Genomic DNA, 25,583 nt, shown 5'->3' on the forward strand with positions numbered 1-25,583 from the left:
TGGAGTAATTCAAAATTATGTTGTGGGACATAATCTTGCAGGATGCTTGAGACTGATGTGCATGAAAAGGCATCAGTTGTCTTAGAGGACAGGGAGCAGGCCCTTTTCCCCTTTGATAGTGAATCTTGGCTTTTAAAGGTCACTCCACCTACATTGAAACTGGGTTTCTCCCTGATTGCATCAGTATACATGCCTCACCCACTAAGTGTAGGGTCATACTTTGTTTTGTGGCCAGCAAACTGAGACTCAAAGTAGGTTGGGACATAGAGTTATAGAATGATTATAGTTGGAATGGACCTTAAAGATCACTTATTTCCAACCCTCCCTGCTCTGGGCAGGGACACCTCCCACTAGACCAGGCTGCTCAAAGTCCCATCCAGCCTGGCCTTTGAAAACTTCCAGGGATGGGGCGTCCACAGCTTCTCTAGACAGCCTGTTCCAGTGCCTCACCACCCTCACAGTAAAGAATTTCTTCCTAATATCTAATCTAAATCTCCCCTCTTTCCATTTAAAACTGTTACTCCTCGTCCTATCCCTACACTCGTCCTTCCCCATCTTTCCTGTAGGCCCCCTTTAGGTACTGGAAGGCCACCATAAGGTCTCCCTGGAGCCTTCTCTTCTCCCAACTCTCTCAGCCTGTCCTCATTGCAGAGGCGCTCCAGCCCTCTCATCATCTTCGTGGCCCTCCTCTGGCCTCTCTCCAACATGTCCATGTCCTTCTTATGTTGGGGGCTCCAGAGTTGGAAATAAAAGCTCATACACACCGTCCTACGCTACAAAGAAACCCGCTGACATTTCTGCCCGTGAAGTCCGACAGCGCCTCCCCCTGCCACCATGCCGGGCGGTGCGAGGGAAGGCCGCGGCCTGACATGGCGGCCGTCCGGCGGCGCCCCCTGGCGGCCGTCGGGCAGCAGAGGGGCCCGGCGGGAGGGTCGGCGGGGCGGGCAGCAGCCCCCCTGCACCGTGAGGCGGATTATGGGCTACCCGCCACTGCTGTCCCATGTAAAACGCCTACTTTTAGGGTGTATTCGTTGGCACAGGGCTGACGGAAGGCTCTGGGATTGGGGTGGGCTCGTGGGCTGCTTTGTTCTTATCTTCTCCACCTAAGGTGGCCTTAGTGATACTGGCCAGCTCCAGGTAGTGAAAGCCACAGGTGCTCCAAAAATAATGATTCTCAGCCTGGCTTTTTTTCATAAAATGGTAAATAGGGCAACTTGAACCATTGAGACAAAAGGACACCCAGCCACTGAAACCCCGAGCCAGGCTGTAACCCTGGGCAGGCTGTAATACCTTCCCGTTAACCGGGAAGGGGAAACCCATTTCCTCCGACCCACGGCCCAGCTCTGCTGGCTGGGTGGCCAGGGCAGCATTCCCTCTCACCCTTCCCGCCTCTCCCTGTTCCCAGCCGTGCTGCTGCATCCTCTCTTGCCAGGCTCTCTGCCGAGGCAGCTCTAGTTCCTAACTCAGCAAAAAAAATTTCTGCATCCTTAGGTTAGTTCGGTGGGCTGTGTCCGTCAGCTCAGGGATGGGGCTGACCACCGTGAGCGCAGAGAGGGCATGGGAAGGGTAAGTGGAAGAGCAAGTTTTTTTGGGGGGGATAGTTAGCTGTTAAAGTAAGCTCAGCTGTATTATATTATGTCCAAGAGACTTTTATGCAGATGGACTGCCTGTCTTCTAAACCAATTGCCTTGGACTTGTCTTTTTTTTCAAATGAGCTCAGAGACTTTCCCTCTATGCTCCTATGTAGTCTGTGCCTGCTGGTGCAATGTTATTCTCCGCAGTACTAGAGATGCCCTGGATCTCACCTGGAGATTTGCTCACTGCTGAGCTGCGGATTTTGGGTAGGCTGTGCTCTAAGCTCAGAATCAGATCCAATTTACACAGCTGTCCCAGAAGCACTGGCTTCTCAACCAGATGCGTAAGCACATAAGCATCTTCCAAACTGGCAGCTGCTTTGTGGAGCTTTGAGGATCTTGGGTTGTGAGTTAGGGACCAACATCTCTGCAGATGTGTGTGCACCGCTTGCACCATCCAAGCTCTGTGCTGGAGCAAGACAGGGGCATACTGTTCCCTGTCTTACTACTCACTAGTTTCCCTGGGCAGAGGACACGGGCCCAGTGGCCAGAAAAGAGCTGTGGCATAGGAACCAGGCGGAAAATCAGGGACCAGGACTGCCAAAGTGCGTGCCAAAGTTGGGATAGAGCCTTTGTAGTTCTGTTTGTAAAAGCTGCAAGGCTGCTCGAGAGCGGAATGAAGCCAAAAGATTGCACAGAGACCTGGCAACACAGCTGGAGTTAATTGTGAAGGAAGGGTTTGAGGTAAACTAGTGCTTACAGACTGATGAACTGAACAAGAATAGGTAATGGCATTTAACCTGGCAAGTAATCTAAGAGACATCGTGTAGAACGAGTCTACTAACCCAACGATAAGTGGCCAGCAGATAGAGAAGGTCCATGGTTGTTAATGGGAGGGTATATCTGAAGGGGAGGACTCAGGGGCCGGACTCAAATCAGGTGGTGAACTCAAAGCGTCCTCCCTGCTGGAGTTTGCTCAGGGCAGTGCTGAATTTACAACCGTCGAGTTTCAGTTGTCCCTGAGGTCGTAGATACTGAATGCTGTGGCTGAGGAGCTCAAAACCATTTTTTACCTCCCTCTAAGAGAAGAAAACCAAAGAGCCCTGGCCCCAAAACAGTCAAGACCTTTCTCAGGTCAGTCTTAAATTCTTACCTCTACCAGCAGCTGCTTCTCAAGCCCTGAGGATTTCACTGAGCCAATTTAATGCCGGTGGTCAGACAGTTTAAACCCATTAGCTCCCAGCTATCTGAATAATTTTCTCCTCGGAGACCAGCACACCAGCAGATTGCTCAAACCAGAACTGGGGAGAACTGCCACGTTAACTGGACATTTGCTAACTGTTGTGGCCTGCGTGGTGAACATCCAAGGGCTGAAGAAAATGCCACTGGCTAGATCACTGTCCATGACTTCTCTTAACGGGCTTCCTCAGTGGGAGGATGAAGACCTACCAGTGGAGGATTTGTTGCTCTTTGAAGTTTCTTGGGAAGTTACCAACAAAGGTTTGTACAACACACTTAGGAGTTAGTATTGCTGTTTTCATAGGAGTGGAGGGAGGCAGGAAGGGTTTGGACAAGAAAGGCATTAAGGGGAGCTTGGGGAGAAGTGAGCTGCAGAGCTATTGTGTTAGAAAGAGCGCACGTAGCATCCGTGTGTAATCGTGCGTGCTGTGTCTGGGCTGCATCTGCCTGTGCTTGTGTGGGATGAGCGTGTAGTTAGGACGTCGGAGTGTCTTTACGTGTTTAACCACCAGGGACAGGTTGTTTAAACAAACATCTAAGTGTTATGCCTGGGTGCACAGATGTATGGATATATAGATGTTGCTTTGTACATATTTATATTTTTACCTTACATGCAAATCCACTTGGAAATGTAGTGCATGAAAATGAGCTGTAAAATAGACATCAGATTCAGAGCAGTTCAGCTGTCTCCCTCAGCCTTCTATAGCAGTGTAGAGAAGAAGCCAAATTTGAAACAAGTATAAATAAACATAGTTGCATTGAAGCCACGGAACAAAAAACACACGTCAATGACCAGCAGTCTTTATGCCAGCTGAAATCCTTTTGGACTGTTCTTTGCAAACACAGGTGGTGCCAGACAGGGACGTCACGCTTTGTGCATGTGTACAGATTCAAAATCTGTTCACTGCACAGAGCTTGTCAGGCAAAGTGCACGCTGCTTATTATGCAAAGATCTTTATGCCTCCATTTCTAATTCACTCATTAAATCATCCTCCTTTGCTAGGTGTAGTTCACCAGGGGGGAACAGGCCCCATTTTTGCCACAAAAGTGAGTTACTATGAGTAAATGATTGACCTCATGTGTCTTATTGTCCTGGAAGATAGATTAGTCAGGAGAGGGGATCAGTAATCTGTTAAGATTTTAACTCTAAAGGGGAAACGTGTGAGAGGAACAGACAGTGCTAGGGTTTATCCCCATGGGGAAACTGGAATTACTATTCTGTGATAGCTTCTGGTATTTAATCTGCGCTGCAGCGCAATTTTACGTTGCTCTTTTTAGGGTGGTGAGGAGTACCACTACCCAGAAGTAGTACAGAGTAGCTTTTGCACTTCAAATCCCTGTGGGCTTATTTATCAGTAGCTTCAGTCAAGCTTTTTGAGTTAATTTACTACTATCGCAACTCAGAGCATGCAGCATATAATTTTGCAGTGTGCATGATAAGTAAAGCACTGGCAAGCAGATGGCAGCAGAAATCTAGCAAATTCAGTTGTTCTTGCTAACATCTCTGAACACCATTTTTTTCTGAGTCATCTGGACCCACTGGTTATAGATATCATACAATATGTTTTAAGAAAAAGTAAAACACAATTAGATTTATCTGTCTTTCTGTCTATGTACAAAGTGCAGTGAATCATTTAATGATCCATATAGCTCTTGTTGACTTTACTGAAGCCAAATCAACTGACACAGCTAAAATTTATTATTCTCACATTTTATGAGAGAATTAGTATTTATGAGAGTGAATATTTATTCAGTTAGTTTAAAAATAAGGTGCTGTTACTTACACCACTTACCAAACCCATATATTCAGACAGGGCTGACTGAACTGCTCATGGCAAACAATTTCTTCGTTAGAACTGGTTCTCTGTGCAAAGTTTGTGTTAACCAAACTTGTCCGGAAACATTTGTGCAAAAACTCTTTAATAAGCCTATTTCAGCTTATTTTTCTGGTAAATTCTTGATACTGAAGTGTTTTTTCTATGTCTTCCAGGCAATTGAATGTCTAAGTCATGTTATGAGATACTGTTCCCTGGTGACCTAAGTTTTATAACCAGTTCTTGGAAAAAGTTAGGGCACTGTGTTTGTTAGGAGAGAGAGTAGCCAACAAAATATGGGGAGAGAGATCACAGAAGATACATAGGCTTAGGAAATAATAGCTTATACTGTATTTTTCCTGCCTCTTTTATCAGAAGGAAGAACAGTTTATTTGACTAAGTAGGCTGACCCCATATAAATTTAGTACTGCTACATGTTTAGTGTTTTAGTTTTAATGTTGCTATATGTATTCCTAATATAGAGGGAAAGATAAGCATTAGCTGGGTTTATTGTCTGACAAGCTAACTCTGAGCATTTAACATGAAGGTTTCTTTCTTCCTTTCTGGCTGTGTAAAGGTGTGTCAGCATAGTTCAGCATGAAGCTTCCTTGCACTGCTGAAGTGGTGCAAAGCGGCTGTTGCCTACAGGAGACAGTTCAAGTCTTTGTGTTAACTTTATGTGCATTACTAGGTGCTTTGGGTTCATTTTCTCCTTGACCCATGCTCCTTCTCAGTGGTTCCTCCAATTCTCTGTGACAGTCCCAATAAAGCTGAATGTCTTCTTCCCTGCGAGGAACATACTACCAGAGCTCACAGATGCCTATCTGTTCCCACAACTGTAAACAGTGCACTTTGCAGGTGTTGAGCTGTTTTCTGAAACTTTCAAATATATTCTCACTCAGAGATTGAGGATGATGAAGGAGTCCTGCAAATTGGAGCACGTCTGATTATGTATTGTGAGAGGATCTTCATGTTCCAGGCTGCCCACAGGGAGTGTGCGTTTACTGGGATTTCCCTGAGCAGGAGGTAGTGCTGGTTGGTACTGAGGCATGAGATGCAGCTGTAGAGAAGGACAAGTCAGCTGTATGAATGCAGTGCTCAGAGATCTGCAAGTATCCATTATTTCCAGAGTCTCATCACTTCTTTCTCAGTAGCTGACACAGTGGAGGCGTCTCTCTTTTTTTTTTTTTTTTTTTCAAATCTAGATCATATTAACACATGCTCTAACTAGGCAGAGCTTTCTACTTCTTTTTATATTCTCTGTCCTGGCCACTGCCTGTGCTAAGTGGCAATCTTTGACATATATGTTGGAAAGCACTGGCAGCTCTTCTTTCTCCTTTTCTGTCTCGAGCAAGGAACACAAGGTAGTTGAAGGAAAGAATGAGAAATAAAAAAGGCTTATTTGCCAGTGACACTTTCCCTGTGAAAAGGAACTTGCCTCCTAAACCAAGCACAACATTGAAATCCTCTTGCATTGAAAGTCCCCTGCCAAAGAAACAAGAAAAATGTAGTTAGTTTTGCAAGATTTTCCTCACTTTATTTGACTCTTCACTGATGGGTAAGACATATACTGTGAAGTGGATCTACTGTGTTTCTGTGGCTGAAGGGGGAAAAAGCGGGCAGGGAAGGGTGCCAGTGCACTGCAGTACCACATGGTTTGGTGGTAATCTTGGGGAAGCTCAGTTTTTTTCACCCTTCTGCTTCTCAGCTGGCCGCCGTGCTCCAGTAAACATCCCTCTGCGTGTTGGAAAGGAAAACTGCTTTTCTTTCACCCATATCATGAAGACTAATAAAAATGTTAAGGACAGGAGCACAAACCAAGTGGCTACAAGCTGTGTAGATCTTGTGTCTGAAGCCCCACAGGTGGAAATTGTCAACAGGGAGCAGCCAAAGGCCATTGTAGGAGTAATAGCAGCAGTCCCTTTTTCCCACTGAAAATTTATATTTAATCTGAGTGTGGAGGAAGTCTAATTCTGTACAGTTAGCTGTAGTTTAGTGTGTTTTCTGATACATTAATGAGAAGGGATGAGAATGTTCAAGATCGGGTCTGTGCTCTGTAAAGATGTCTTTAAGATCATTCCAGTAATATTTAGATTAGCATCTCCTGCTGTAATGCTAACAGCTTTTAGATAGCAAATAGAAGAATGCTTGAAAATGCTGGGCAAACAGCCGGTGTGTATCATCATTCAGCTGTGAACAGATTAGCTCAAGAGTCACTGATAGATGAATCCTAAACATTTTTTCCCATCCCTATTGGAATGAAGGCTCTGCTAAAAACAAACCTTGGTTCAGTTCTCCCTGGAGCAGAGCTCTAGGTACAGTTTCTCTGGTGAAAATCTGGACTATTGGAAATTAAATCCTGAATCTACTGAAGTCAGTAGGACCAGCATTTCACCCCCTGTGCATTAAGCGTCGTTCCATGATGAAAGTTTCTTGGGAGAAGGTGACACACCTGAACTAACACACTGTGGGGAGTGGGGATGTGCTGGCATAAACTTGGCATAAGCACAGCATCAAAGCCCTGTGCATTTCTAGAGTGGGGTGGTTTGTCAGTGTCAAATCAATCTCAAATGAAATCTTGTGCACCGGGAGTGATGCACACAGAAATAGCTTCTGTATTGTGGACATCTGTCATAAATTTCAGTGTTTTGGTATTATTTCAGAACATGTTTGGAATGCCAGAATTTCACAGAATTCAGAGAACGTCTATCTTCTGATGAGTCCTGGCCAGAAACGTAGCCAAAAATACATGAAAAACATCTGCTGGGGCATCTGAAGACCCTGGTTTTTTTTTCACCTAATGTGTTTTACAACCTTACTCTAAAAATGATCCCCAGATAGCTCAACAGGCAATCAATAAATAAAATTCCAACTAATCGTTAGGAACAAAAAAAAGTTTAAGCCCAATTTTATCACATCTCTATAGATCAGAAATACATTCGGAGGAGAAGGCGTGAAAGGATAGTTGAAGTAACTAGTAATTGTGGCAGAGAAGTCAACCTGAATCCTGAACCTGGGGTGCCACGGCTTTCTTGGATTCCATGGCAGCTCTGGTCCTCTGGAAAGCTTTAGTGATTTCAGAGTGGCCTTGTCAGGCTATAGCAAAGAAGCTGAAGAGCCTCGGGAGCACTCTGATCCTCTGTCTCTGTGTAGCAAAGGTGCGCGTGGAAGGGATCTCGCACCAATCAGTGACAGTCTACAGTTATCTCTGTCTCACTTGCATAGCCGTGCTTCCTATCACTCTCCTTCATTTTTGGTTTCTGCTGCTCCTTGCCTCTGTCCTTCTGCAATGTGGGCTGGGTGGGAGAGCAAGTAAAATGAAAGGTGGGTATCTCTGTCAGTTTTGAGAAATATGGGCAATTCAAAGCTCAAAGGGTTGCACCTCCAGAAGACATTTTTTGTCAGCCCAATTCCTGTGTAATCTTGGAAGTTGTGGACCCTTTCTCATTGGGTGACAAAAAGCATTGGAAATGCATCTTTCCATATAAGCTTGCAGAAGAAAGAGCACATCTGCATACTAGATCTTGCACAAAGGTCTTCAGTTGCACATTAGATCTCCGCTTCTGCCTAATGTTGTCCTCAGTAGTGATATAACATCAGGACACTGTTCTTGACTCACAGACTTTTAATTTATTTAGATAGTTTTGATGTCTATGCTGAAGGGCTCTAATTGCTGCTTGGATTTTAAATGTACAAAAGAAATAATGCACCAGGACCTGAAATAAGGAAAGAAGAAAATGACTGAAGTGATGCAGAGAACTCCTTTAGACAAATTCATAGTAGTGGTAGCATGTATGAAAACATTCAAGCTTTTAAAAATAATTCTATGAAGTTTTCTGAGAAAATATTTTGGTTTCATCTTCTATTTTTTAAAGAGGTCGCTAAAAGAAAAGTCAAACTTATGTTAAATGAACAAAACCGTTCTTTCCCAAACATTTCAGTTTCCCTTTCCAGCTTATTTTTTCCCTGGAAGAAGACGAAGAATGGAAAGGAAATAAAAGGGGGAAAAGACTTGTTGTTGATTTCCTTTTTAACTTGATTTCCTTCATTCCAGTGGAAAAGTGAAAAACACATCTTAAACAGAAATAATAGAAATATTTTTTCGTCAAGGATGCTTTAAAATAATTAAAACCTAATGCTTTAATAAAATAATTAATGCTTTAAAATGCTTAAAACATTTTATGGCAATCAGAACACTAAACTAGCCCTGTATCCACATTTTACTGCTAATTCCCCATGTCTGTGATGATCCAAACCAATTCTCTGGATCTGTTCTTTCCTAATTCTGCATCTATTTTTCATTTTGTCTTTTACTGTTTGTTTTAAAACCTGTTTCAAAGTACAAAACTTCAGAGGCTGCATACAGAAACTTGCAACATCATGGGATTTTGGTACACCCCTGTTGTTTGGAAAAGTTTTCTGTTTATAATGTGACCTTAGAACATCATATTAGAGAAGAATAAGGAGGTTTACTAAATTGTTGGAAGTAATATGAGAATTCTGTTAGGCTCTAAGTGAATATATAAACGCTTACTCTGTTAGTCAGTAGGATATATAATGCATTGCTTACTAGCACAGGTATTTCCAGGGAATTCAAAGTAACTGGGCAGATATAAGCTATCTTTTAATATATAATGTGTTCCTTGAATTTGCTCTGGAAAAGTGTCATTTCAAAAGTCAATACATTATTCTAGATGTTGCTCTGTTCTTCTCAAGATGTCTTTTTTTAAGTTATGCCAAACACTTTCCACATACATAGTTTCACTTGCACATTTTCCCTCTCCTGTCAATTAAAGCTTATGCAAAGACATGCTTGGTGAGTCATATTTCCATAGTAATGGAGAAGGCAAAAGCAAGTTTGGGGACAAGGTAACCCAGAGCTTTTATCACAGCTACCTTCTGAAGAGTTTTCACAGTCCGTAAAACATACATTTTTGTTTTTATCCTAAGTACTTAGTTTCATGACTAAGATTTCTACCAAGCCCTTTATTTATCCATGTTGGATTACGGTGCTTTATGCTCGTATGACGCACTTACCACCCCATAAGAACAGACGTGTCATCATTACCGCATCACTTTATGGGTTGTACATTCTGACTTGTCTCATATAATTAAAATTATATGTTTATCTGAATGAAAGCTATTCAAGTAGTCTCTCTCAGCTTGTGAGCAGAGGAACTTGGAGGGAATATGTAGTATCACTTACCTAAGATTTCTCTAAGTCCCTGTCCAGAGCAGCCATGGAAGAATATGGTGACTGTAAGTTAGTTTCTTAGCTTTCTGGTCCTAGTGAAGTAGAGAAGAATAGTCTTGTGCATAGATTTCCGTCTGCAGTTCCATGTCTATATGATGTGAAACTCTTGAACTGTGAGCTTGATTTAGGAACATATACCTGTAAGACTCTTGTCTTCTTAGTCTTGAATTACTATGTAGGGTAATAATTTATTATAATAATTCTATTTAGCAATCTTGGAGATTAGAACAGCATTTGTTTTTCTTTGTAAAATGCCTAGCCTCCTGAGACAACTTGACATAAAAATAGTAGGGTTAGGGACCCTTCAAGCATTCAAAACAAATGGTATATTTCTTAAGAGAAGGATTTCAAGCACGTGGTTTCTTTTCTAGGAGCACAATTAAAAACATAGCTCTGTTGTTCAGTTCCTCGGGTCTGCAAGGTACCAGGCTTGGCAGGAGGCTTTCTGTAACTGTCAGGTGATACAGTTGAATTAATCTGGGAACTAATCTCCCAAAGTGCTGAGCAACATCAGCTGCTGTACAGTAAATAGTGGTCATTTGCTGCAGATTTTTAAGGAGAATCAGGTAATCTCTGAAGATTCTTGCTATGTGCAATTGCATGCAGTGCATTGGCACCTCCGGATGCCCCAGTACCTTTTAAAAAGTAAGTGTGGAGTACCTGCTATCAATCACTGGCAACTTGCAGTACTGACTTCTTATGTAATTTTGATGTCACTGCTGAAAGGCATAGCAGAGTCTTCTTGCCTGCAGCATTACTGAACTTTTTCAAATTCAGTGGAGGATGAAATTTTTAAGTAGGAACACTAATTCCCTTCCTGTTCCTTCCTTTGTTGTTTGCTTGTACCTGTTGAGCTTCATTTATCTTGCCGTGCTTTAAAATCACTGGAGCTATGCTAAACTTGTCTCTGAGGCAGCTACCTAGCTTCTGATTTTCTTTTCCCTTGCCTTCCCTTCCATTTGCTGGATTCATGCATGTTCTGTTGTTCTTCTGAATTTGTGGTGGTGGAATGCCCACTGCCTGGCTCCGCAGGTCTCATGGCAAAGGGGGCTTTGCAAGGCTGCCCTGCCAATGCATGAATTATGGGGCTGGCTATGGAAAACTGTGAGGAAGAGTAGCCAAGTGAATGTTGCATACCATGCACAAGACTAGCTAGATCTGTACTGACTCATCAGGGGATGTTGTTGTCGCATTCTTTTATACATTTTATATTGTTTTTATTTTTAAAATGGACAATATTTTGGTGGAAAGTGCTGCAGACATTTATATTGGCAGTGTAGGCTATGTTCCTTCCAACTTTCACTACTCTTTAGAATGGTGATGACACCTTTTGCCTTGAGGATATTGGTTTAAATTTGTTTTTATAGTCAGTAGTCAATATCTCTCAACTTCTCTCAGTGATTTGTGTAAAACAAGCTGGAAGTGCTAGCTCAGTTCTCACCACATGTATTTCCACATCAGAAAAAATATGTTTGAAAATTATATCTGCTGCAATAAAAAAGCAGAAGGCTGTAGTTGGGATGCAGTGGAACCAAGATTAGGCATGGGAGAGGGGAAGCATGAGCCCCAGGATTTGAATCCCACAGTCTGAATGTAAAGATTTAAAGTTCCAAAAAAGTGGGGAATAAAATAATAATGAAATAATGTATTCATTGAACATTTGTGGTGTGACTTTGGCCACCTAAAATAAATTTAAAAAAATCACAGACTAGATAAAAATAAAAGTTAAGGATAGAAAGCATCCATTTGAGATTAGAGGAGAAATTGACGGAAGCCATATGCAGTCACCCGGGAGTAAGCAAAGTGTTAAATTGTCATTCAAGAATTATACATAGTCTACTATCTGTGCATACTCCTAAGTTGTATGGTGAAGCTCTGATCCCATTTAAAAGACCGAACTTCTATTTGTTTGATAGACTCTGGGTTTCACTTAAAATCTGAATATGTGAAGTCATTTAACTGGAGGTATATCTGATCCACCAGTGTGTTGGACTTATTTCAGATCTTTGTGGCCTGTACCCCTTTCTCCTTCTTGTTCTTTGTGATCTTCTTTTGCAGTGGGAGGCATTTACACTGTGATCCAGACAAAAGCGAAAATTACAGCAGATGAATGGGGTGAAAACTATTTTCTGGTTGGTCCCTATTTTGAGCACAATGTGAAGACTCAGGTGGAAGCATGTGAGCCTCCAAACCCCGCAGTTAAGAAGGCAATGGACACCATGAAAAGCCAAGGGTGTCAGGTAAATAAGATATGCTACTGCTTCCCAGGGCAACAAAGCTGACTCTGAGGAGATTACAGTTTTGGTTAATGCTCTTCCCGTTCCACTTGACACAGCAGTCCTGGTCAATGTCACAATAGGAAAGGCTCAGAACGCACTGTTAGAACAGTAGACTCAATTCATTAAAGGTTCTTTTTGAGGAAGAACCAGTTTATCCAATTACAGGTTTTAACAGTCATTTATCTGCAAGTCTACTTAATTGGATTACTGACTTATTTATCCAGTCTCTAAATACAGTGAGATTTTAGTAGACATAATGTGACCTTAGTTTGACTAAACCCTTATGTTACATTTGATGTTCTTGTGCTGGAGAGAGAATTTTTCTTATATCGCATTATATTGAGTTGAAAGCCAGAAAGGGACAAACCACAGGTGGAGTCAAGAAAAGCACCCAACTGACAAAGAATCTGCTTCATCGGATCAATGCAACTAGTTGTCTTTTTCCCTAGGAAGAGAGGTTAAACCACAGCACAAGGAATGAGTTCATCTGTGTTTCCTACGCAGTTTTTAACCAGTGTTTTCTGTGTGATCCCAGTCAAACCTCATAGCCTCTCTGTGAATGTTTCTCCAACAATAAACTAGGGAAAGGAATAGAATCTGCTGTGTTGGCAGGCAAGCTACTAAGCTGCAAGCAGCTGCAACCTTGATTTTGATTACCTGAAAATGAGAGGAAAATAACACATGCTAAGTCTGACCTCCTTTCTTGAAAGTCCTCATCAGATATCTAGAACTCACCTTCACTTTGATTCAGCATTGAGTCCCTCAGAGATGCTAGCTGGCAGGAGGAAATAATGTTTGCTTGAGAGGCAGCAGCAAGAAAGCATTCTTACAAGCTTCTGTTGCTGAGGGGCATGACACACTTTAATGTAGAAATTCATAAGCTTCGTGGACTGACACTAGCTGTGGCACTGGCAGTGTGTTATCTCCCTTTGTAACATCAGTTCTGCTGTTACTGGGATCCAATGTCCTATTGCATATTATGTAGAAGTGTATTGTTGCAGGTTTATGTGCCACAGTTTGGGAAAGTGTCTGTTGGGGACAATAACATTGTGTGATGCTTGCGTTGTTCAGGTTGATGTTCCAACTAAAAGGTCTAATCTAACTGCCATTTCTTATTTCTAATCAAATTTTCCTAAGTGATTGGTCAAGTTTTCTTGTTGCCTCTGTTGCTTACAAAGAGATGTCTCTGCAAGCTGTGTAACACTCCTTTGTTTGGAAAACAGCTAAAGATTTGTGGGGCAGATTAATTGCAATGCTATATCTATACACTGCTTGCTGTTCCAGCAATACATTCAATTTAATCAGCCAACCCTGCCAGCCAAACATGTGCATTGTGCTGCTGGAGTATTCACATATAATAGCAAATCTGTCCCAGGTACGTCAAGTATGGCTTTGATCTCTAATAATGACGCTCTAGTTTCCAGGAGCTGTGCTTATCCTATTAACATTTATGTCTGGATTTTGCTTATGCATCACAATGGATCCCTGTAAACCAGGGGACCGAGGAACGCTTCCAGACTTCTCAGGTCAGGTGCATTCCTTGCCACAGCCTGACTTCATATTTAGGTGAAGTCTGGGTTCACACAAATTTCCTGCTATTTAACCTCATTTTCCTGAATAAGAAACCTGGATATCCTGAAATAAGTACATAAGGAACTGACCTCCTTCACACACCGGTCTTTGTTACACCCTGCATTTTTTGTACAAACAGGTGTAAGAGCTTTCATCTCATTGTTTTCAAGACTTGACCTCTGTTCAGCACATTCTAGCATCAGGGCTGGGTTCAACCCCTGAGGTCCCAGGGGTTGGTGAATGAAAAAAAATTGAACAGTGTCATAAAATATTCTTCTGCATGGGGTATAAACTGCACTAGTCTCCCTGTAGTACCTTGTTCTTCATGGTCACAATGTCTCTGCTGCTTAGAATCACAGAATGGTTTAGGTTGGAAGGGACCTTAAAGATCTTCTAGTTCAAACCCCCTTGCCATGGGCAGGGACACCTCCCACTAGACCAGGCTGCTCAAAGCCCCATCCAGCCTGGCCTTGAACTCTTCCAAGGATGGGGTACCCACAACTTCCCTGGGCAACCTGTTCCAGTGTCTCACCACCCTCATAGTGAAACATTTCTTCCTGATATCTAATCTAAATCTACCCTCTTCCAGTTTAAAACCGTTATCCCTTGTCGTATCACTACATGCCCTTGTAAAAAGTCCCTCCCCAGCTTTCTTGTAGGCCACCTTTAGGAGCTGGAAGGCCTCTATAAGCTCTCCCCAGAGCCTTCTCTTCTCCAGGCTGAACAACCCCAACTCTCTCAGTCTGTCTTTATAGGAGAGGTGCTCCAGCCCTCGGATCATCTTCATGGCCCTCCTCTGGACCCACTCCAAGAGGTCCATGTCCTTCTTGTCTGAGGGCTCCAAAGCTGGACGCAGTACTGCAGGTGGGGCCTCACCAGAGCAAAGTAGAAAGTGAGAATCACCTCTCGCAACCTGCTAGCCACAGTTCTTTTGATGCAGCCCAGGATATGGTTGGCCTTCTGGGCTGCAAGCATGCATTGCTGCGTCATGTTGAGCTTCTTATCAACCAACACCCCCAAGTCCTTCTCCTCAGGGCTGCTCTCAATCCATTCTCTGCCCAACTTGTATTTGTGCTTGGGATTGCTGCCACCCAGGTGCAGGACCTTGCACTTGGCCTGGCTGAACTTCATGAGGATTGCATGGGCCCACCTCTCAAGCCTGTCCAGGTCCCTCTGGATAGCATTCCTAAGCCTGTCCAGGTCCCTCTGGATAGCATCCCTTACCTCCAGCGTGTCAACTGCGCCACAGAGCTTGGTGTCATCAGCAAACTTGCTGAGGGTGCACTCAGTCTCAGCGATGTTGCCAACAAAGATGTTTAACAGAACCGGTCCCAGTACCAACCCCTGAGGAGCGCCACTTGTCACTGGTTTCCACTTGGACATCGAGCTGTTGACTACAACCTTTTGAATGTGGCCACCTAGCCAGTTCCTTATCCACCAAGTGATCCATCCATCAAATCCATGTCTCTCCAATTTAGAGACAAGGATATCATGTGGGGCAGTGTCAAACACTTTGCACAAGTCCAGGTAGATGACATTGCTCTCCCGTTATTCACAAATGCTGTAACCCTGTCATAGAGGGTCATCAAATTTGTCAGGCATGACTTGCCCTTGGTGAAGCTATGTTGGCTGTCATGGATCAGCTCATTTTCCATATGCCTTAGCACCGTTTCCAGGAGCATCTGCTCTGTGATCTTGCCAGGCACAGAGGTGAGACTGACTGGCCTTTAGTTCCCTGGGTCTTCCTTTTTTCTCTTTTTAAAAATGGGGGTTATGTTTCCCCTTTTCCAGTCAGTGGGAACTTCATCAGACTGCCACAATTTCTCAAATATAATGGAATGCGGCTTAGCAACTTCATCTGCCAGTTCCTTCAGGACCTGTAGATGGATTTCATCAGGTCACAGGGACTTGTGTACTTTCAGGTTTCTTAGATGGTCTTGTACTCAACTTTCACTTATGGTGAATGGTTCTTCATTCTCACAGCCCCTGCCTTTGCCTTCTGTGACTTGGGCGATGTGGTTAGAACCCTTGCTGGTGAAGACTGAGGCAAAAAAGTCACTGAATACCTCAGCCTTCTCCATATCCTAGATGACCAGGTCTCTTGCTTTCTTCTGGAGAGTGCCCGTATCTTCCTTAGTCCTCCTTTTATCACTGAAATACTTACAGAAGTTTTCCTTGTTGCCCTTGATGTCCCTGGCCAGATTTAATTCTATCTGGGCTTTAGCTTGCCTAACCTGGTCCCTGGCTGCTTGTACAGTTCCTCTGTATTCTTCCCAGGCTGCCTGCCCTTGCTTCCACTCTCTGTAGGCCTCCTTTTTGCTTTTGAGTGTGTCCAGGAGCTCCTTATTCATCCATACAGGTCTCCTGGCTTTTTTGCCTGACATTCTTTGTTGGGATACATCAGTCCTGAGCTTGGAGGAGGTGATCCTTGAATACTAACCAGCTTTCTTAGCCCCCCCTCCCCTCCATTCCCTTATCCCATGGAACCCTACCAAGCAGATCCCTCAAGAGGCCAAAGTCTGCTCTCCTGAAATCCAGGATAGTGAGATTGCTGTGCACACCCCTTGCTGCCCTAAGGATCTTGAATTCTACCATTTCATGATCATGAAGCTACCCTTGAGCTTGACATTCCACACTAGCCCCTCCTTGTTGGTAAGGACAAGGTCCAGCATAGCTCCTCTCCTTGTTGGCTCCTCTACCACTTGGAGTGATGCATTGCAAGAATTTCCTGGATTGCTTGTGCTCTGCTGTGTTATCCTTCCAACAGATATCGGCGTGGTTGAAGTCCCCCATGAGGACCAGGGCCTGTGAATGCAATACCACTCCTATCTGTGTATAGAGGGCCTCATCCACTCTTTCATCCTGGTCAGGTGGCCTGTAGCAGACCCCCACTGTAATGTCACTTGCCCCTGCATTGCCTTTAATCCTGACCTCTAAACTCTCTGTTGGCTCTTCATCTGTCCCCAGGTGGAGCTCCATGCACTCCAGCTGTTCATTGACATAGAGGGCAACAGCCCTCCTCATCTCCCCTGCCTGTCCTTCCTAAAAAGCCTGTATCCTTCCATTCCAACACTCCAGTCATAGGAGCCATCCCACCATGTTTGCGTGATGCCTATGAGATCATAACCCTGAAGGCGTGCACACATCTCTAACACCTCTTGTTTGTTCCCCATGGCCTCTGCCAAAGGGCATCAGCTGTGCTGCTTGGAGAGAATGAGGAAATGTCACAGTAAATGCAGTTCCCAAGCACCCGTCCTACATAATCTATCTCCAGTAATCTAGCATAAATAGCAAAAGATTGGTGACAAATCTGACAGAAAGAAAGTAATAATTTTGAAATAAGAACGAAAATGGCACAGGTACTTCAATAAGAACATAAGATCTCATTATTCAACCAAGTATAGTCTTCCTAAGCTTGTTTTCAAAAAAAAAGTTAACATTGGAACAAAAATCTAAAATGAAAGTCTTAAAACCAAAATGTTCTTAAAGATTGGAGTTTCCTTTTACCCCTGCCTTTGGTCCAGTATTACTCCATGTGTTTTGCAAGGATAACCACAGATCTTGGGTATGTAGGACTATGATCACATACTCCTTATGTAAAATACTTAAGATTTGATGGATCAAGATGGTTATGCTAACTGGCCTTTACATTAACATTTCCTGCTTATATCCTTGCCTCTTTCCCATAGGTCTTTTTTGGAAGATGGCTGATAGAGGGCAGTCCATATGTCTTATTGTTTGATATAGGATCAGCAGCTTGGAATCTGGACAAGTGGAAAGGTGAATTTTGGGATGTCAGCAACATAGGCATCCCTTTTCATGACCGAGAAGCCAACGATGCTGTGATTTTTGGATCATTAACAGCATGGTTTTTAAAAGAGGTACAGTTGTTATAAAGATTTTCAAACCTCAGCCTTGTCAGCAGGACAAAAAAGCTTTGGAATGTCGTTCCTATTCTCCAGTTTGAAAACTATGATTTTAAGGAAGTTGATACCTGATGTAGATCAAATTTGTATTTAAAACTTAAATCTTAAGTGGTCATTTAACTGTATTTTCTGGGAGAATGTGGGGTAGTGGTGGGATACTGACCTACGTGAAATCTGCTGTATCTTTACTGTCACTTCCCTCTCTCTTTCTTCTCAACTCTCTTGTTTATCACTGGATGCCCTTACAAGTATGATCTCAAACTCCCTTTTTCTCTCCAATGGTAGTGAATTTGTGACACTGACAGACTGTCCTTGAAGCCAGTCAAGCCGTATCTCAGCGATTAGGGTACTACCTTGCACGGGGAATGTAGACAGACAGCAAGAATTAATGATAGCACTGTGACTTCACATGTCTCTCTACCACGGCCTACCTGAAGAGAGGAAACTTTGTTAAGCTGCAGAATCATTTGTGTGTCACGGGTGTTTATGGTTTTCTTATCCAAACAAGAGTTTCAACAGCAGAAGGGCAAGTTAAAAGAAACAAGGTGTGACTGTGCTTGCCAGAGCTCCCCAACACTCTAGGAAGGTTACTGTTCTGAGGCACTAGTGTGCTCCTTGTGCTAAGGATTAGGGCTGATGGCAATCAGGATGCATCACCACTTTAAATGCTGTACTGATTTGTCATATGAGAGAAAGCAAGCACACAGAACAAGGCATGAAAAAAAGAGGTTTCTGGGGCTTGGATGATGAGCAGGATAATGTGTGTTTCATATGTTCTTTCTAATTATTTTCAGCTTTCCTGTCAATTTGATGACAAGCCCAACATAGTTGCCCACTTCCATGAGTGGCAGGCAGGAGTGGGTTTAATACTGTCTCGATCTCAGAAACTTCCTGTTGCCACAATTTTTACTACCCATGCGACTCTGCTTGGGAGATACCTGTGTGCAGCCAATATAGATTTTTACAACAATCTTGACCAGGTAAGAGTCATTTTTCTCATTCCTTCTTTTTCCAGTTAATCAGCTCCTGGCTTCTTTTCTATTTACTGTCCTACGTCATATATTGTGCAATCACTTCTGTTTGACCCACAGCTGAGTCTTATGCTGTCCGTTCCAGAGCACAGGAAATAGTATTTGTAAGACCATGTGGTGTCTGGGTATGAGTGCCTTTGTCTCTGTATCAGCCGACAGATCTTAAAGCTCAGTGGAGTCTAGAATACTTGCACTACCTTCAGTGAATTTTGATTTATCAGATTCGCCCTGGTAATTCATGCAGAGTAATGAGAGTAATTCAGTCTCTAGTCAAGTCAGTGCCTTAGTCCAATCCACCGATACATGGAGTAATATTTCAGCAGTAGGAGACTGAAAAGAAGGTTAAGAACCTCTGTTGGCAATGGTTTGGGACATTTTTCGAAAGCAAGGGGAAAGTTACAGGCCCAGACATTGCTGCAGGTCAAGCGTCCTTGAAAAGCTTTCCCTTTGTGTTCAGGAAAGGCATCAATTGCTTGAGTTGATTGCTATGGTTTGGGAATTACTGCTAGCAGCATGAGTAACCAGTGAATGTAAAACCTATTAAGCTGCACTCATCATCTGACACTTCAGGTGCTGCCTCACAGTGGTCTGTCTTAATGAAAGGCAGTAGTAAAATAGCCAGTAGCCCTCTTCTTGCTGAAACTACCGTGGAATTCTATTATTTTGTTTCTTTCCCCAGCCTACTACTTAATTCTTCCAAATCGTAAATCCTACTGTCAAGCTTCTCAGATTAGGCTTAATTTGTAACTGGAAAATGTAGGAAGTATTTTCTGAGTTCAAAAGACCCACATCTGTTTCTTGGAATTTTTGTAAACTGTCTAGTGGTTTTGGTTTTCACTGTTCTCTTTCCGCTCAAAGCATAACACAAACCAACATTTCAAGGACACGGGTGTCTCTAGCACTGCCTTCAGCAGAGGTACATTACTTGGTCTGAGATTTCTAATACAGTTACAGACACACGGAGTTCAGGAGATTTTTGCATTCCAGCATTTACTGAGGGTAGAGGTAGTTAAAAGGCTAAAACAACTGCTTTATTCACTGTCCATGCATTTCCTTGGCTAAAATAAATGAAAAAAAAATTACTCACTTGGCAATTTTCAGTTCGATGTTTGAAGTTTGATACTCTGTGAAGCAGCATCTTCCAAAGACAAGGCCCAAGCAGTAGTGTGCTACTGGCCTTATTCAGAAGCACAGAATAGATTGTCAGTCCATTGTACTCCATGGAAACAGTCATTCACCTTACTCTTTTTTTTTTTTTTTTTTTTTTTTTCACACCAAAGGCAATTATTGAATCTACTGAACACACTAAGAGTAAAAGACACTGTCTACTCATTTACTCATACACGTAAAGGTTGCAGCATGGTGGTGTTTAGGGGGAATTCTCTCTGCCCAATATGAGATAACTAACATAGGTGGTTACTCCTCCTAGGCTCCATCTGTCATCAGTGGAATTACACTGGCCTCTTCACAATCAGTGAAAGGTAAACATCCTCAAATTACCATCTGAAAGATTTGTCTCCACCCATCACCTAGGAAAATTAGCCTCCTGCATCAGATACACTAGTTAGGCGCTTTAACGAGGCAGTGTGAATAACCCAGTCATACTGTCAGACCCACGTTTCAGGAGTCTAGACATTCCTACTCCCTCATATTCTCCTTATGTGTATATATGCAAAATCTAACTTTAAAGTCACATTAAATTATTTTTCTCTGGACAGACCTAGATTGAAAGAACTAAAACCTTGCAGTTTCAGGTTTAACACTTGAGAAATTGGTGACTCTTCGGCATTCATTCAGCCTTGCATCTTACAGATAATTTGTTAGTAAGGAAGCCATAGTAAAAAAAGGAGGAGGGGGTAATACTAAAAATGAGAAATTAGAGTTTTTAAAAAAAAGAGAATGCTAATTGTTTTACAAACTGATGCTAAAATTACTATGTTAGAGCCTTGTCTTCCTTTTGTAAAGGAAATACAAAACAAATCAAATTTTTTTTTAGACTTCTGGTTAATTTGGTCAACTACAGGTATTCTGGTAAAATAGCCTGCTTTTCTCAAAAGCAACCTTTTTTTCACCTTCATGATAACTTTGGGGACCTCACCCTTGTCTGTGTAATCAAAAGAAAAAGTAATGATCTTACATCTTACAGATTTTAATACATTTATAATCTAGTCATGGTATTAATATAATTTTTACTGCTCACACCTGACACAGCCAACTTTATGTGATAAGATACTGTCCATCCTTCTGCAAAGCTTCACAAGTCCCATTGGTAACTATCAGCTGCATGATAAATACATAAATTTCTCTTCAGATTTTATTTTATGAATATATGGAATGAAACATATGTATCATTTTGAAGTATTATTATAAACTGCTGTAAATAACATTTAAGGTAGGAAACTTGTGGATTTCTGGACCTTAATGCTTTATGCCCTCCGTGGAGGGATTGATATTTAAAGGTACTAATGCCTACCTGTTATACTACTGTTTAACATGCTTATAGCATGCTAAAGCTCTCCCTGACAAAGTTAACTTTTAGTAAGAGATCAGATATCTTAATGAGGGCTTTCTTGGCTGTAAAAAGGTCAACCTGGCCCAAAAGTCAGTTGAGAAACATGAGAGGTTGATCTGGAGTACAGTAATTAAATGATACAGATGATAGCTAAGTCTTCAGAGGCTATTCTTGTTGGTGTCTTCTAGTAGTAAACTATTAAGGCCAAACAAGCAATTTGTCCAGTGGAGAAGATTATTCCAGGCTTCCTAGTGTTTAATCTTTAGATGAGGCAATATATTTTTAGGGTGTGTCATCCCCTCCCACCCCAAAGTAGAGTAGCTGGTTTTCCTGTTTCAGTGCCGTTGCATAATTTTCTTCCTTTAAAGCATGATAATAATAATTTACTTTAAGTTCTCACTTTTGATCAGCGTTTCATGGTTAGAACGCAATTTCCGCCAGCTCTAAGCACCGCAGCTGCGATGTGTGGGAAAGATGCAACTGTAGTATGCGCTGTGCCACATAACACAGAAAAATGCTTGCAGCACAAAAGGAAAGGCTATGGTCTAATTGTGCCTAGAGACAATCAGGTATGCACAGCTACTGCAGAGGAAAGAAGAAACTTCCTGTTCCCTTTTCTAGTCCACAACACAGTCCACAGAAACCTGGCTCATAACGCCTGCTAGAGAGAGCTCTACTCAGCCCTCTGAAGCCAAGTGCTGTTCTGCAATGTCGAAGGATTCAACGGCGGAATCCACAGGCAAAACCGTGCTATGATTGTTTGATGACTGATAAAAGATACTAAACCTGCATCTTCACAGTCCTTTCTCTCTCTCTTTTCACAGTGCCCTGAGTGTGTGTGGCCAGTGTGTTGTTCCTCAACGTAATATTTCCTGTTAGTCCTGACACTGTAACACACTCTCAATTTGTCTTCCACTGTCCATCAGCCCTGCCTGCTCTGCGCACACAGACGTGCATGTGCATATGCCCACACAGTGCAGCACTCTTCCGCTTCAGTGTTAAACCACCCTGTAGATAAGCAGGACCTGAAGATACAAGATGAGTTGAAAGGTCCCTTTCTAAAAATGTAAAGGATTACAGAGATTTTCTTTCTTTCTCTGGATTCCACTGTGGAAAATACCACTTTAATTCACCATCCTAGCAAGGCTCAATAGGTGCCAATTGGCACAAGTATAGCAGGTACACACGTATTCTTTGGAGTAAGCCAGTAAGGTCAGTAGCTTTAGACCGGAGAAGACTTTGGACGAAGTCCCAACCTGTTTGGAGTGAACGTCAATATCAATGATCAGGCAAAGGGCTGTGCAGTGCAGGGTGGCTGACATTTTCTCTAGCACTTCTGTGAACAAAGCTCAAGTCAACAGCCCCTGTCAGGTGATAAAGCTGGAAGGGGAGGCTCCATTGTGCTCTTCTGATAGCCCTCACAAACACCGATCCTGTGAAAAATTGACCTTCAGCCTTACTAGTCTTTTGGCGAAAAGCTAAGAATGACTTAGTGAAGGGTTGCCACGCTGTGATGCGTGATTCTTATGGACTCCCTAAATCCTGTAGAGGCCTGAACCATAGGCTACCAAAACTCCTTGTTTTGTGAGCTGAGGGCACATGTCAGCCTGTGAGCTGTAGGAGGACGTCTTCTGGGGAACTGAAAACCTAGTCAACCTAGTAGATTAGAACAGTAGATTCCTGGAAGATAGGAGGGTGCACTCTCGGTATAATGACTGTAATGTTGTCTTGACTCATGACCTCTTCCCGAGCCATCTGCCCTTTGCCTCAATTAGAGACAGGATCCTGGTTCTTATACAGCATTACTGTATGAGATTATACAATTCTTATATTCTTACAGTCTTAACTGAGTTCATCTGGACTGGGAGAAATTTAGCTGCCTCTGCTCCAGTGGGAACCTGGGTGTTAAACGCTTAACAGTGTGCATGGGAGCAGTAACACTGTTGTGTTCTCAGCAGTGTGTAACAAACAACAGAGGGCTGTGTCTGAGCTAAGGAACCCTGAGCCGATAACCTTGTAACAGTGATTCAGTGTCCGTTTCAGTTCCTAGATTCACATTTAAATCACTCTGATTCTGGAGGAACCAAGGCAGGGAAAACAAAAAGAACAAAACAGAAGGTGACTTGCATGGTGACTGGTACACTGAGTGATATTTTTATTTACTTTTAAGCATCTGAAGAACCCATGGTAAATGTCTGGATCAGGGACTGCTAACCCTACCTACAGGTTACTGGCTTGAACTCTTCCAAAGTCAACACTTTATAATTTCAGTAACAAGCAGGGTATGTTATGAGCTTAATTCCCAACAGAGATATTATCATAGATTTAACTATGCTTAAGAAGTTTCGCAGATTTAAATAGTCCAACTGTGTCATGGTTTGGGCTGGGCTGGGCTGGCCAATAAAACCAATGACAGATGCTCGCTTTTACTTCTCTCCCCTTCAGAGAAGGGAAAGCATCTCCCTTCAGGGAGAGAAGGCCATTGAAGAAAGAGGGTTGACCCTTTGATGCCTCAGCTTTTATATTGAGCATGAAGCAGATGGGATGGAATACCCTGTTGGTCAGTTTTGGGTCACCTGTCCTGTCCCCTCCTCCCCACATGCGTGACCCCTCTAACCTTTTCTGCTTCTGACCCTCTAATAGGGCATGTATCAAAATTAGCTGACCTTGGTTGTTATAGCAATAAGTACAAGAAAGAGTCTCTCTGTGTACCATTCCTTGGTATACATTTATAAACAATCAGGTCTCATTGCTCTGGAAGCGGTTTACTGTCTTAAAAATTACTGAACAGAAAATTGTTTCTGTTTTACCTCAAACCAGGACAAACCAGCAATGCATTTTTTCCCATTGTCCCCATGCCCAGTGTAGATTTTATACCGCAGAAAGTAAGGTTATGTTTGTTGCTAAGATAAACTGAACCAAAATAGCTAATCCAGCAGGTAGAAAGTTCTGTAAAAAGGGTCCTGAGCCTGTGCAGCCTTTTTCTCTTTGGGAGGAACTGACTTCTCAGCTGAAGATCAAGAATGTTAATCATCTTTTATTGCTTTCTCCATTGTTTAAGGGGACTATCTGATTTAGTTGTTTGGTTTTTTTTTTGTCTGGTTGTTTGGTGGGTTTTTTGGTCTCATTTCACCCCTGTGGAGTTTTAAATAGACCACCACCTTTCATAAATTGACTGAGAGATACTGATGATCCAGGCTAGTTCAAAGGTGAATAGACAGCTGTCTCGGGAGCAGTCCTTTTTGGCAAATGATCTAACCTGTAATTTCATCTGAGAGGTGACCATATGAAATGGTTTTGTGGACCACTGGCCTGGCATAATGGAGAAATTTGTAGGCTTCAGCCTCTGATGCTTCTTACTAAAAAATCACCTTGAGTTATAATGGAAAAAGTGCTCTAAAGAGAAGAAAAAGAAATTAGTCTAATTCTTCATTGCCTTTTTCCCTATATAAGATTGACCTGATAATGCGTAACACTTTTATTTAGACCTAGTAACATTTTACATTCAACTCGTACAAATGCAGATGAATCTAGTTTGCAAAGTGGTGGAGACTTCTATCCCAAGAGATCTCAAAGGAAAAGTACTAAAAATCCCAATGAAAATGAATAGTCAAGAGCTTTTATGCTGACAATATAGGAGCACAAGCTCTCATTCCACTTAGTACAGTACTGTCCCGGCTGTCACTGAGCTCGCTGTTATGCAAAGCTGATCCGCTTTGCTAGTAGAGCAGCTAATGGAAATCTGACTTAAGCCAGGAAGTGTGAATTTCATTCTTACTTGCCATGGCAGAGCTATACCAGAATGAAAATTCTAGTTGCACAAGATAAAATTCAATGGGAATTATATTTGACGTAAACTGGATTTTAAAAAGAGTAATTCTTACATAATTCAGGCAATGGCAGCCAGTGAGATTATGCGAGAAGTGAAGATCTTTCCATTCTACCTTTTGTTTTGTTAGATTAGGAATCTGAACTTCAGGCCTATCTCTGACTGTTCCTGATTCCACTGCAGAATCACCTTGTGAACTTGAGTGTGCCACTGATTTTAAAGACCAGAAGAGATCATTTCTCTCTCTGCTTAAAATCCTCAGCTAAAAATTTGTGCATCAAACCTATACCTTTTGTTTGAGATACAAACTACATACAAAAATATTATCCACTCTTGAGGTAAGGTTCAAGTGGTGAGGGGAATCTATATTATTTATGCAAAGGTGTCACAGTTATTCATTATCAAAACTATGTATTTTAATTCCAGTTTGAATTTGTCTTGATTTAACTTCTGTTGGCTTTCATCATACTTTATTTTTTTTCTTTTTGAAAGCATAATCTGGTATCAGTATCTAGAGATTGTATGCAGACTGTGACAAATAATTTATCTGTCT

At 42.3% G+C, this 25,583-nt stretch overlaps 1 protein-coding gene across 1 annotated transcript in view; it reads left to right on the forward strand.

Moving 5' to 3' along the window:
* Positions 1 to 2,953: 2,953 nt before the first annotated feature.
* The window catches only part of GYS2 (glycogen synthase 2), a 47,608-nt gene continuing 24,978 nt past the window's right edge, over positions 2,954 to 25,583 (forward strand). The window contains exons 1-4 of the mRNA XM_074587227.1: positions 2,954 to 3,074; positions 11,940 to 12,121; positions 17,422 to 17,613; positions 18,453 to 18,638. Of these exons, the coding sequence (XP_074443328.1) occupies positions 2,954 to 3,074; positions 11,940 to 12,121; positions 17,422 to 17,613; positions 18,453 to 18,638 (681 nt within the window). The remainder of the gene's footprint in view (positions 3,075 to 11,939; positions 12,122 to 17,421; positions 17,614 to 18,452; positions 18,639 to 25,583) is intronic.

The sequence above is a fragment of the Larus michahellis genome, chromosome 1 (genome assembly GCF_964199755.1).
Source record: "Larus michahellis chromosome 1, bLarMic1.1, whole genome shotgun sequence".
Lineage (NCBI taxonomy): Eukaryota > Metazoa > Chordata > Aves > Charadriiformes > Laridae > Larus > Larus michahellis.